Here is a 14,462-nt window from a genome sequence, read left to right as displayed (position 1 = left end):
CATTTCTCAATAAGAGTTAGTTTTCAACCTAAAAGAATGTTTCACTCTAGGAGAAAAAATTAATTAATTTTTTTGAGTTATTAAATATTATTATAAATGAATTTCTAACGAGCATATAAGTCCATAAACGAGTTTATAAATGAATATTTTCAAGAGACTCTAAACGAAAATATTCACGAGCACATTAATAAGTATTTAAACAAAAAATCTTTGCGAGCTAAACATTAAAATATTTAAAAGTATTAACTTAACTCGTTCAATTTTCTAAGTTTTCAAACGAGCTCAATCAACATTTTTACCGTACAAACTATTATATAAGTCTCAAAGATGATTCTTTAAGTTAGGGTTCGCGTGGGGTTGAACACGCAATGCGTTGTCCGTGTCGCTTTCAATTATTTATTACAGCTCTTCTCTTTCCCAAAGTTAAAGAAACAGCTGCCGACTTCAAAAATATCATTTTGTGTTTGTTCTTATGAAAAATATCATTGGAAATCCCACAAGTGGGGCGGCTGGCTAGTTAGTAGTTCATCTTATAATAATAATAATAATATATCGGTATAATCCAATTTCAGACCATTTCCTGTCGAAATATGAATTGAATTCAACTCACTGAACTAAAATTGAAAATATCTATCTATCTAATTGACCCATATCCTCTTATCCCTCTCTGTTATATGTATGGGAAAATCAGTATTCAGATTTGACCAATGATTGAGTTTGAGGCTATATGACATCATTCACCCGATAATAAACAGGGGAAACTTTTTTTCTTCTTTTTGCCGGAAGATGGGAACGGTAGCAGAGCTTGAATCGATGAAGAAATTCGGGTGGGTATTCATCCACTTCAATCTTGCATCCAATTTTAATAATATTATCTCTCCCTGTTAATTTGAATATTGGTGTAGATGTGTTCATTACAAGAGGAAATGTAAAATCAGATCTCCCTGCTGCGATGAAATCTTCGATTGCAGGCATTGCCATAACGATGCAAAGGTAATTCAAGGCTAAACTAACTAATTCATATGTTCAATTGGTTAACTGTTTCTTTTTCTGTGTGCAGAATTCCCTTGATGTTGATCCTCTTAATCGCCATGATATTCCTCGTCATCAAGTTACCAAGGTTCCATCAAAGTCATAACACTCTCTATTTCTTATTTTAAGAGAATTGTTTCATTTTCTTCTTGTGTGTATGTGTTTCAGGTCATATGTTCTTTATGTGACACAGAACAAAATGTAAGTAAGATTCAAAGTTATTAATTCTTGAAATGGGTTGGTTTTTGAATCTTGATCAACTGGTGTAATTGATATTATTACAGGTTCAACAACATTGCTTAAATTGTGGTGTTTGTATGGGAAACTATTTCTGCCCAAAATGTAACTTCTTCGACGACGATGTAAGTTTATACATTCAAATAAATCTCTTAACTCGTATATTTTTTCTCCCTAAAACAACCCGATTATAATTCCAGGTCTCCAAGAACCAATACCACTGTGATGAATGTGGAATCTGCAGGTGATTACAATTCATTAGTAGCTGAATAACACAATTGTATGCATGGATTTGATCTTATCGTGTTTTTATTTTTATTTTTGTAGAACTGGAGGCATGGACAATTTCTTCCACTGCCAAGGATGTGGTGCGATAATCTTCACTTACTTTTCAAGTTCGAAATGTCATTGAAAACACGTTGATTCAAGTGGGTAATGGTATTATTTTGTTTTTGGTATGATCCTACAGGCTGCTGCTACTCAAAATTATTACAGGATGGGCACCGTTGTGTAGACAGGGCATTGCATCATAACTGTCCAGTCTGCTTTGAGGTAAAAATTGATGGACAAACGTCAATTTGCCGTGGCTTTTGTATCTAAGCATGTTTGTTATTTTGTTTGTTTACGCAGTTTTTGTTTGATACAACAAAAGCTATTGCGGTGTTACCATGTGGGCACACGATACATTTGGAGTGCGTTAAAGAGATGGAGTCGCATTGCAGGTATTTGTTACAACAGAACAGAATCATATATGTAATATAATAAGGGGTTTACTTTGTGATTGAATTGTAATACAAAATTGATGATAATGATTGTTCAGGTACACTTGCCCTGTTTGCTCCAAATCCATTTGTGATATGTCAAGTGTTTGGGAGAAGATTGACAAAGAGGTATGCAATCAACCAACTCTTATAAGTGTTTGTTTTCAAATTTGTAATAATTTTTTCTTATTAATATTGATAAACATAGGTTGCTTCAACTCTAATGCCAGAGGTATACCAAAATAAGATGGTAAGCATTTTTTTCCTCCTAAAATTTGCATGGAAATTGATATATGTCAAAATCTTTATATGTATTATCATTATTAATAGGTGTGGATACTATGTAACGATTGCGGTGAGAAATCAAAGGTGAATTTCCATGTGGTAGCACTCAAATGTAGGGGAAAGGGATGCAGATCATATAATACGAGACGGATTGAAGGAGGCTGTGCAGCACCCCAAGAATCGCCCCTTCGATTATGACAACAACCAGAGACATTAGAAGTTGTTATTGTTATTCTTCTCTTCTTTAGAGGATCACTCTAAATATTTGAATTTGAATGATTGGTTTGTTTGTTCAATGATTTTATTTTTATAGATAAAGCTTATTATTATTTAACAATGAAATAGATAACAAGATAGTTATGATCCCACAAATAATTGGGATTTCTTTGAAACAAAGTAGGAAATAAATAAACTGCTCAAATCCAGTGTCAAACTAAAGAAGATACCTTCTTATTTGAAAATGAACAAATATCATTATGAGAAAAGTATTAAATAAATAAATAGTATAATGTTATAAATAAATAAATATAAACTTGAAACAAAATAATTAAATAACTTTCTCATACTGACCGACTCATGTGAGTCTTCACCCTTTTTTGGCTGGACCTAGACTTTGGTCTCCTTTTGTGTCTCTGCAAAAGCAAACCCCATAATTATCACTTTAATTTAAACAGGCAAATAAATCATTCAGATTTGCCTTTATTACTTTTTTCCCACCATAATAATTAATTTGAATGTTCATCAAATTCCATACCCTACAATTCACATCTCTCCACTGGGACTGCCGTCGATTGGATTATAACCCTAGCTCCCGAAGCAAGCCTGTAACCATGATCCAAACCAGATTTCTCAGCCCACCAAACCAATCAGTTTACATAGAAAGGGCCAATTTTGAATTTACCTTTCTTCGATTTTCATCACTTTGTCCATTGACGAAGAATCTACTTCTTTCGTTTGCTTACTTCCATGTGAAGCCTCCTCTGTGAATCTTCTGCTGTTTCCATTAGATGAAACAGCCGATCTCATTGATTCACTTCTTGGTTGATTGCAAGTCCTACATTGCCAATTTATAAATATATAAATCCATTAACAGAACTTTTGAACAAAATTGAACCAACCTATCAGCATTATAGGAGGAAGATCGTTTCATAACGTTTAATCCATTTCCTCCCTTCATCATACTAGATTCTGCCAGACTTCCACTAAAGTATCCCTTATCTTCTAACCTTAAACCCATCAACCTTGTATTCTCCGACAGACAATCAAGCTCCCCCAACATTAGAGACGTAGAAAACAGTGGCGACCCGAAATTCGTGTGTGAAAACCGGGGCCTATAAGTAGGAACAATTCCAAACCTATGATCTTTAACTGAAAGAGACCCACATGATATCAATTGCATCAGCATATTGGAAGCCTTCACTTTCCTATAAGATGGATCTCTTATATCTTCTTCCTCCATAATCCTAAAACTGTTCATTGTACGAACATCGGCTTGTATTAGAGATTCTAAAGTATCTATCTTCCCATTTGATGAAGATCCACTTGACGAGGAAGGAGGTGGTGTAGACGAGATTGAATCCTTAGGCGGCTCAACCTGATTTTGACTAGAGTTGTTGATTTCTGGTTCCAATGATCCATCGTCTGTTGAAACACCCCTCGTACAAGTCTCTTGAGCTGCTGCACGGGGTTTTCCCATAGTTTCCTCCGTTTGAGTAGAAGCATCGGCTAGCCCTTCACTATTGAAGACTTTGTACTCGGCTAAGCTAAGGGGGCCATTCCAAGGTGAACTCTTCCCAGCCCTAGTGGACTCTGGGGATTCACAAGGTGAAGTTGAGCGTCGGACAGGAGGAGAAAACTCATCGTCATGAGAATGCTTTCTATCTATCCCATTCAGGCTTGATGATGAGGATGAATCTTCGTTGCTCCTGGTAGATGCTGGTTCCATTATTTGTTTTGGGTTTTGTAGTTTTGCATTTACAGTTGGGGCTAGATGAGCTGAAATCAGAAAAAGAGCAGACAACAGAAAATGGGATTCCTTCATTTTATAGAATAGGATATCAAATCAACCTCAGCTTAGCTAGTAATCAAGAAAATCCATAAGAGAGGAGTTGTCCAGAATGGGAAACTAACACAGGATGAGTCATTCACAAAATTGAAGATCAAACCGTATGCAATTAAAGGATTCTTTCAGTCTAGAAGACATTACTATAGACTTAATTGCCAAGGCAAACACAATTGTCCAAGGTTTGCTTATAAATGAACAAAGGAATACCTGAAGTTGGTTCTTGAAAGAGCTCAGAGGCCTTTAGAACGTATTCATTGCCATTTGAGGGAAGAATTAAATCATCTTCACAGAGGTCATGCCACACAAATCCGTTCTTATAGCTTCTGCAGAACGGAAACAATGGAAAATGTTTTCAAAATGCTTAGAACTGATTGTGTAACCAATCAAATCCTAGTTAAAGACAAAATAATTCATTGATTTGGACCTTTTGCTTGACCATGAGTACATCGAAGCCATGCCCTGGCCTCTCAAAACATTAATCCTGTCTATAACATCTATATTGGAAAAGGATAGAATCAGAATAATGGAGCAGACATAAATTCAACCTAGAACACGACTGATCAATTAGGGACAATAAGCAAGCAGAATCGACATACCGCGCAAATAAAGACCTTCAGTTGAAGAAAGAGGAACATCAATGATATGCGGATGTTCAAGTTGCCGATTCCTGCAGAGATAGTAAACGACCGGAACCTTACGAATCTGCGGACACTTCGGTGAAGGCTCTTTCCAAACTTTTGCTCTATCCGGACTCAATTGGCGGTACTTCTTCACCCGCACCTCCATTCTCGAGGAACACGGAAACCGCGATGACTGATCTAATAATGATTAAGTCAACTCCTCAAGTTTGGATAATCTAAAATTGACAGGCGGTTAAATCACCGATTCTCAGATCAGAATCAAATAATATTAGCTTATCAGAAGGAGTAGGAGACAAGGAAGGAATTTGTAAATCGATGGAAAATGCGGCAGAAGGAAAAGAAGAAGAAAGTGACAAATCCAAAAGGTGTAAAGCAAGTAATAATGAGGTATTATATTAATGAAAAGAGAAAAGCTAATATATAATTAATCGCTTCTTCTTCTTCGGCATCATCCTCCTGGAATTGGATGCATCTTGTCCATATCCATAAAGGTATTAGGTTTGAAAATTGAAACAGAGATGTAACCTTTTTTTGCTGAAGAACCTGAAGGTGGCGCCCGCAGTTAATGCAGCAAATGGAGTGGAGATGGAGCGGTTATCACTTTTATAAGTTACACAGGAGAAAGATGTGAGAGAAAGTGAGAGATGAGGAAGAAGAAGAAGAGCTTTCAAATCCAACTGCAAGTTGAAAGGGACTAGAGACTGAGGCTCATATTATCAAATGGGTCAAAATAAAGGCTGCCTTTTCTACTTCCAATCTCTCTCTCTATAAACCATTGGGTAAAAATAGCAACAACAAAATAAACATTTTTAAAAAATTTAAAATTTTAACTGAGTACAGTCCTGTACTAGTTTTAGCTTAACTAATTCGGTTTGACAGGTACAAATAGTATTTGACTTAATTATATTTGTTTGAAATTAATAAGTTATTATTTCTATATTAATTTGTTTTTGTTTTTCTCAATTTGGAATAAACACTCTAATTTATGTTATGTTGGCGGTAAAGTTTAGGTTATTAATGGATCTGTATAAAAGAGTTGATAGAAGGCCCAACTTCTAAAAAATATTTTTATTTTTTCCAAGAAGAGAAACTTAACTAAAACTACTAGTATATTTTTTTTGCTAAAAAAATCTAATGTGATTTTATCCAAAGTAAGAAAAAAAAAATACAACTAAAGTTCATTATCATAAAAAAGAAACAAACATCTTAATTTAAATTTTGCTAAAAAAAACTTAAAAGATGTTCTAATAAGAATTCAAAATTATTCATTTCTATCCCCACATATCGTTATGTTAGTGTGTACTAATATTCTAACCATAAATGAATTTATAAGAAGGTTATTGATTTGTTTAACTTTAGAATCTCTATAACAAATTTTAAAATTAATAATATTTTTTATATAGATAATTAGTGTATGAAGAAAAAACTCTTAACCATAAATTACTAGACTCAATCTATTTAATTATGAATTTTCAAAAAAAATAATAATAATAAGATTTTCTTTAGGTGTAAACACTTATACATAATTTTTTTTTATTTATTAAATCAATTTTTTATATTAAAAATAAAAAGAACTTGTATGACACTATACATCTATGTCACTATTTATATTCAAAACGTTTTCGATAATTAAACTTGTAACATTTTGATCTCTTAAGTCGTTTTCAATAATTAAACTTGTAACATTTTGATCTCTTAATCCGACTCTTTCAGCAGGATATTATTAATAATAAATATATTATTAGATTTGACATTACAATTATTAATTGGACAAAATAATATTTAAATAGAAAACAATTACAATAAATGCTTTAATTAAGGTTCTTAAGAGTATTAAATAAATATAAATAAAATAAAGTGTAATTGAACAATGTTAGGCCTTATTCGAATAAAAGTTAAAAGAAATTAATATTATTTTTAAAAAAATAATAATTAGCTGTGATTTTAAGAAATGATAATATTTTTGGATAATTCTTTTAAAAATGTATTAATATATAATTATAAAATTAAAAATAATAATTAAAAATATAAAGTATTTTAATATTTTGATTAACAAATTGAATAATATATAATAAAGGAGAAGTGTATAAAAGATAATTTTTGAATTTGAGATATTCATATAACTCAAACCAAACCAAGTATAAATCATCAGTGTATAAATCACATTTAAGAAGAAATAAGTGTAGTAAATGACATTGGGATCCTGATTTGTGATTTATGAAGATGACACTTAACGACTAATTCTTTTCTCTTTAATAAATAGGTTCATGATTTTCACTTACTTTTATATAATAATATTAAGTACTCTCCCAATTTGCTTGATATGGATTTGTTATGATATTTTTTTTAGTTTTATTAAAAATTAATTTGATAAAAATATGAGTTATTTGATAAAGAGATAATAAAAAAATAGAAAAACAAAAAAACCAAGATCAAAGCATGCTCTTATGGTTTAAAATACTAAATATTGAACCGTACGTTATAACTATATGTATTTATTTGATAATATCTATCAATTTTTACATATAAATTCAAAACCCCTATTTGACACAGAGTCAATAAATATTATTTTTATTTTTATTTTTATTTCAACAATCAAATAATATATGTATTTTTCTGGTTTAATTGATGCCAGAAAAATTCTATTTAATTTATTATTAAATTTATTACTAAATTATGAATAAAAATATTAAATTACTCTGATTTTATTTTAAAATATTAAATAATAATAATAATATTTTATTTACTAGGTAATAATGACATTAATTATTGTATTCAAATAACTAAGGCCTTGTTCGGATTGGGGTTTTTAAAAAAATCTAGAGAGGGAAAAATGTAATGATTGGTGATGATTTTGAAAAGGTGATGATTATTTTTGGTAAAAAGACTTAAAGGGTATTGATATATATGAATAAAATAAAAAATAATAATTTAAAATAAAGGGTATTTTAGTATTTTGGTTAATGAAATGAGTGATGTGATTGTTAAGAAGTGATTGATTGAAAAATTGATTTGGGATGAGTTTTTTAAAAAACCCAAAGAGAACAAGGCCTAAGGTGATTATTTAAACATTATATCAAAGGGAAAAAAAATCTAGAAAAAGAAATGCATGCATTAGTTGATATAAAATAATTTTATTAATTTATTTATAATCGAAACCACATCCTCATCCTCTCTCTCTATAACCTTGGAGGACGTGACAAAGTCCTTTAGGGTTTCACACTTAAAGGGCGCAAGACTTCAACTTCTTCCTTCTTTTCTTCTGGGTTTCCTAGAAAGAAATCTAGGTTTCATCAAAGTAAAAATGGGTAACCAAATTAATCATCTAAACCATATATATATATATATATATATATATATTAATCAAACTATATGTAAATGTAATTAGCAATTTGAGTGTGTAAAAGGGAGATGAATTAATGATATATGTCAAAGAACAATTCTTGGGCGCTTATTATTATTATTATTCTGAAGTTGAAGAGCAAAATCATGAGGGCCTCCACCACAGAATTGTTCTGTTTTCCTCATCGTCATCTTAACGCAATCATCACTGTTACTGTTAGCAATTAAATGTTCCTGCGGAGGAGGAGGAGGAGGGTTTGTGGACGGTAGCACCACCGGTGGAGGTGGAATCTGATAGGAATCTAGCGGCGGCGGAGGGTGGCGCCACTGCGGCAGAGGACCTGCCAATAACAGAGTCTGAAGAAGTGGACCTGCCTTCATAACCGCCATTAGAAGTTTTCCCTTTTCCGGCAATGGCTTGTCGAGCAGTAGGCGTGTTGTCGGATCCTGCTGCGGAGGAGGAGGAGGAATAACTGGTGGGGAGGAAACAATGCTTTCGTCAGAATCTGAGGAAAAGGAGAAACCATTGTTATTGTTGTTGTTGTTATAGTCTTCTACGGTTGAAATTCCTGAAAGAGGCAGAGGGTTATGATGGAAGAGTTGTTGGAGTTTGTTGTAATCGAATCCCATATTTGCAGAGAATTGGTCGGTCTGGTTTTGGTTTTGGTTTTGGATCTCCTCCAATTGATGGATTTTGTTTTGTAGAGTGAATGTTTGGGAGATGAGTGTTTGGAGCTTAATTTGGGAATGGTGAGTCTCTCCTTTGGCCTGAGATAGAAGGAATTTGAGGTGGGTGAGCTGATCGTCTTTGTTTCTGAGCTCTTCTTCCGCCCTTTTCCTTGTAGCTTCAAGCTCCATGTGAGTTTGAACAAGTGCTTGCTTCAGTTCATCTTCCATGGACTGTGTAACAAAAAAATAGGTCAAATTTATAAATTACCCACACCAAAAAGTGGTCATCAAATCCAAAATGGTAAGTCAAATTACAAATTACCTTGGGTTGATCAGAGGAGGAGAAGTAGTAAGTGCATGATGCAGAAGAATTGATCATATTACTTCCACATAGTTCATTATCACCATCCATAACTTTACTTCATTCATTCAGACTTCGGAGAGACATATAGATGTGTCGGTTTTTAGGAGGGAGTGCTTTTTAAAGGGAGTGTAGTGAGAATACTATTTTCATTCAAGGAAGAAAATGGTCAAGACCGCACTCTCTCTCTCTCTCTCTCTCTCACACACACACAGACATAAACCAAAGATAATTTAAGGTTTGTTTGTTTTTAGATTATTTGGATAATAATAAACATGTTCTTTTCAAATTAAAGTGAAATTATTTGAGACTAAACTCCAAACATAAACAAGGGTAATTAGCAATGAATCTGTAATGTTTTTAATTAATTATAGAAATTATTATGATAAGAGTTATACAATCAAACAAGGCCTTAGTCGTCGTAATAGTGCCTTCCTGCCTGACTTAGTGAGTAGATAGTCTTTTATAATTTTAACATTTTATTTTCCTACACATGGCTATGAGTCTATAATAATATATATGTGCAATTTAATTATTGTGTCACAGCCAATACATGTCACCGCTAAACGCGGGTGCAAAGACAAATTCCATGAACCAAAACAAAAATACATTTAGAAAAAATCATTTACATTTACATTCTTAACGGAAATAAAATTCCACTCCTTAATTATAATCATTTCAACAAAATTAGCAAAAAAAATAAAAATACAACTGAAATCCTACAATATTGCAACACCTAAGTAATTAAAATCATATATATTATTGACCCATCTAGAATAACTATATATTATATATAGACATTGACCTATATATATGCTTTAAATAATAATACTAATTATAGTATAAAATAATTGAGAATTAATGGTGAATTAGGTATGATTCTTTTTAAGCTTTTAGGGATCGGGCTTGGTAGCTCGAGAAAAATCTCTCTTTTTGTGGTGTTAATTAAAATATTAAAACACAAATGTCTGCAAGAATCGATCCTGTCATTTTGTACTGGGAGCTTTTGTGTCTGTCAAATTCCATATTCATCCATCTAGTTATAACTAATTGAGACAACAAAATATAATAGATTCTTTATTCATCAAATATACACTTGTTTAGAAGGATTTCATCAACATTAATCCATCTTCATCTTTATGTCAAAGAATGATTTTAGACTTTTGAGTTTGTTTCTATTATTGTAATTCACGACAAACATGTTATATTAGTTTTCACGAGAGAATTTTTTTTTTAAAAGAAGAACTGAATATTAAAAGTTCTTGGTAAAAATTTTACAAGGTTATATTTGAATGATTGAATTTGGATTGTGCTAGAGTCCACGAATCAAGGCCTCGGTCGTAGAATAATTCCAGCAACCTTTCTCGGCACCCGTTTTCGGTCCTATTGTACACATGGGCCAGATTTTTGTTTTGTTGTATTAATATTTTGTTTTGCTTTCTTTTTCTATTTTACAAACCGAATTCTGTTATTTTCTAGTAGTTGTTGTAACCAAATATTCTGGGGCAAGACATCACCTATATAAGGTTGATCTTTCTTCCTCAAGGACCATGAATGGAATAATGAAGATATGAACTTCGACCCCGTTCGTCTATTATTATTTACTATGGACTGTTTGGTATAGACCAACAGTATTTCTTTTCGCACTCTTGGTTCTTCTATCCCCTCCCCCAAATTCTCTATCAAAATCTTCCGCTGCCCTTTGATTATGAAATTTCCACCGGTCCTAAGATCAAGAACTTGATTCTTGAACCCATAAATACACCTTACGAAACAAGTCGTAACATTCTTGGTATTAGAGCAAGACGATCCTCAAATGAAAGAAACCCGGTAGCAAACAAAACATGGACGCTCTTAAGACCCTACTCGAAGGCCTGATCCAACAACATGCCTCCATACAAGCTGCCCTACAACAACACATGACCGAATCGGCTGCTATGCATGCGGCCCTTAAACAGCAGATGGCCGAACAGAGCAATAATATGGACAGAAGGTATGCTGCTGGAAAAAGTTTGACAACCATTGAAAGAGGTGTGTTTAATAATGCCAAGATCCCTGCACCCGACCCTATGTTAATGCTTCTTCCTACCTTCCTCTAACCCAACTCACAAATTTTAATATTCCTGAATTTGATAGTACTGATTTGGAGGGTTGTCTCTTATTTGCCGAGCAAGTCTTTAGGGTGGGCAAGACGAATGATGCCACAAAACTGGACATTGTCCACACTCACTTCTCAAAAGAGGCAAAACGTGGCGTGAATCATATGTGCAGAATTGCAACCATATGGTAGCCTTGACGCGGGATGCATTCAAGAGGGATCTCTTGTTGCGATTCGGTCGCAGGCCCTTGTACAATGCCAAGCCACCGCTGCTGCCCAAACCATGCATTGTTAACACGGTCTGGCCGAGCACAAACCGGACAACCGATCCCAAGAAAGACCTGTGTTATACTTGCAATGAAAATTGGGAGCCCAATCATAGGTGAAAATCCAAAATATGCATGGCTCCGGCTAATCAGCAAGAAGTCCAAGAACTCGTTCAAGAACCCGTCCAAAAATCAGGTTTTTATGACCCATCTTTGCTGCTTGAGACAGGGGACAAACGTGTTATTACTTTGCACACTTTTACGGTCCAGCAGGGTACCCCTCGGTCGCGGGTCAACATAATACAAGACAACCAGCTAGAAAAGGCCTTGGAAAATTATAATGTTGCTGCCACGGTACAAATAAAGAGCAAGAACGAATGCCAAATTGTTTCATTTGTTTTGTAAGACACTCTTGAAAATTTCTAGCACATAATCAAAGGGCTCAACCAGCAACCCAACAACCGACCACCAGCCAGGAAGGTAGTTAGAAAACATGGCTATGTTGTTGCAAATGTGTTGCTGGTCTGGATAAAGGACTGGGCTTGGTTGTTTGAAAACATTCTAGAGTATGCCCGGAAGAAAAATGGCCCTTTTGTTGCACCTGGCGTGTTGGGCCGAAGGAATGACTGATGGTGGAGCGGAAAGACCGAAGGCTTCTAAAAAATGCGGTCTTAGACTCTGACACTTGCTGGACTTGCTGAAGTCCGACCGAATTCTTTGAAATATTGAGCTTGGGCATTAGAGGCTCGGCAGACCACGGTCTTTTTCGTCGAGGGCGACAAATTTTGAAGGGGGAATAATGCTAGAGTCCACGAATCAAGGCCTCGGTCGTAGAATAATTCCAGCAACCTTTCTCGGCACCCGTTCTCGGTCCTATTGTGCACATGGGGCCAGATTTCTGTTTTGTTGTATTAATATTTTGTTTTGCTTTCTTTTTCTATTTACAAACCGAATTCTGTTATTTTCTAGTAGTTGTTGTAACCAAATATTCTGGGGCAAGACATCACCTATATAAGACTGATTTTTCTTCCCCAAGGACCCATGAATGGAATAATGAAGATATGAACTTCGACCCCGTTCGTCTATTATTTTACTATGGACTGTTTGGTATAGACCAACATTATTTCTCTTCGCACCCTTGTTTCTTCTATCCCCTCCCCCAAATTCTCTATCAAAACCTTCCGCTGCCCTTTGATTATGGAATTTCCACAGGTCCTAAGATCAAAAACTTGATTCTTGAACCCATAAATACACCTTACGAAACAAGTCGTAACAGATTGACAATAGAATTTTAATTCCAATTTTATAAGAATTGACATTAAATTACCATTCATTCAATTCTTATGTTTGTAAAACTATAAAATTGAAATTAAATAACAATTTTCTTAGTTGGACGAGGAGATTATTTTATAAATAAATTAAGTACATATAATGTAACATGATAAATAATATATATTGTTAAAATTCTAAACTAAGTTAATAATAAAAATAGAGAAAAAAAAATATGAACTAGATTGTGAAGGGAGAGAAAGTATTAAGGATATAGGGAAAGGATAAATAAGAGTATTTGGAAAAAAAAAATGAATTGCAAGAAGAAATGAAAAGAAAAATAAACATAATTACAATTCTTAACAATTTTAGAGAGAAATTAAATTTTAATAAATATATTATTTATAATCCATAATAATTTAAATTCTAAATCTAATTATTACATTTAAGTCTCATAACAAATATTGGAATTTGAATTGACTATTCTGATTTCAATTTCAATGCTATAATTCCCATTGTCAAACATATCCTAAATATTTTTATTATTAATAATAAAAAAATTAAATTATTATTAAAAAAAAAGAATTATTTGTTCTTGAAGAAATCAAAGATATGTATATAATATTGAGCTCATTGAATAAATGACCATTTAATGTTGTTGTTTTAGAATAAAATCTGATATTCTCATTGATTGCACAAGACATGAACATTCTCATTTATGGCTAATTTTGCAATAAATGAGATTGTTTTAATTGCAACTTATAGAAAAATATCTTAACGGCGGAATTAAATGAGAAACGTAGTTCTAACTCCTGTTTGAATTTATTGAGAAAATATAAAATGAAAAGCTTGATGCATAGACACTTAGGTATGGTTTGAATGTGAGTTTTTTTTATATATATAAAAGACTTAAAAAATATTATAATATAATGATGAAATATTTTTAAAAAGTATAAAATATTATTGTTTGATTAATAAATTAAATAATATGATTAATAAGAGGAAAAAAATAATGTTTGATTATAGTTAGATTTAAAAAAAAAACATACATTATGCTAAGTATTAGATGCCCAGATTGAGATGCCATAAGTTACAAAAATACACTATACTAAGTATTAGATGTGGATTGAGACGCTATAAGCGGAAAAAAAAAATATTTTTATTTTTTTAATTCAATAATTATATTTTATGTTCTATTAAATAAATTTGATAAGTTTGTATTATCTTTAATAAAAATAATTTTATTTAGTTGATTAAATTTTATGTTAAACATATAGTGACTTATTATTTAAACATTTTTAGTATCCATGGAGGAATGGTCCTAACCTAAGTATACTCATTAGCTGACATAACTTTAGGGTTAACTCTGTATTAAAATTATTCAATTGATTAAACAAATATTAACAATAAATAAAAATAAAAAGAAATTTCTAAGC

At 32.7% G+C, this 14,462-nt stretch overlaps 3 protein-coding genes across 3 annotated transcripts; 1 reads left to right on the top strand and 2 right to left on the bottom strand.

Moving 5' to 3' along the window:
* Positions 1-479: 479 nt before the first annotated feature.
* LOC124926281 (E3 ubiquitin-protein ligase RZFP34) lies at positions 480-2,611 on the top strand. Its single transcript, XM_047466474.1, has 12 exons — positions 480-827; positions 906-993; positions 1,061-1,120; positions 1,201-1,233; positions 1,317-1,394; positions 1,470-1,513; positions 1,597-1,637; positions 1,739-1,821; positions 1,900-1,991; positions 2,090-2,159; positions 2,239-2,280; positions 2,361-2,611. The coding sequence occupies exons 1-12, from the start codon at positions 787-789 to the stop codon at positions 2,511-2,513; spliced, it is 825 nt and encodes a 274-aa protein (XP_047322430.1). The 5' UTR covers positions 480-786; the 3' UTR covers positions 2,514-2,611.
* Positions 2,612-2,741: 130 nt separating this feature from the next.
* On the bottom strand, positions 2,742-5,699 carry LOC124926280 (protein SOSEKI 3-like). Its single transcript, XM_047466473.1, has 8 exons — positions 5,547-5,699; positions 4,977-5,236; positions 4,805-4,874; positions 4,588-4,703; positions 3,434-4,310; positions 3,217-3,369; positions 3,070-3,137; positions 2,742-2,947 (listed from the first exon to the last, which is right to left on the bottom strand). Exons 2-7 carry the CDS (start codon positions 5,164-5,166, stop codon positions 3,071-3,073), a joined length of 1,473 nt encoding a protein of 490 aa, XP_047322429.1. The 5' UTR covers positions 5,167-5,236; positions 5,547-5,699; the 3' UTR covers positions 2,742-2,947; position 3,070.
* A 2,681-nt stretch (positions 5,700-8,380) lies between these two features.
* On the bottom strand, positions 8,381-9,478 carry LOC124927951 (formin-3-like). Its single transcript, XM_047468463.1, has 2 exons — positions 9,355-9,478; positions 8,381-9,263 (listed from the first exon to the last, which is right to left on the bottom strand). The coding sequence occupies exons 1-2, from the start codon at positions 9,442-9,444 to the stop codon at positions 8,451-8,453; spliced, it is 903 nt and encodes a 300-aa protein (XP_047324419.1). The 5' UTR covers positions 9,445-9,478; the 3' UTR covers positions 8,381-8,450.
* Positions 9,479-14,462: the final 4,984 nt, after the last annotated feature.

The sequence above is a fragment of the Impatiens glandulifera genome, chromosome 2, assembly GCF_907164915.1.
Source record: "Impatiens glandulifera chromosome 2, dImpGla2.1, whole genome shotgun sequence".
NCBI classification, from domain to species: Eukaryota; Viridiplantae; Streptophyta; class Magnoliopsida; order Ericales; family Balsaminaceae; genus Impatiens; species Impatiens glandulifera.
The sequence above is the reverse complement of the archived record's forward strand: the minus strand, read 5'-3'. Positions and strand labels throughout refer to the sequence as shown.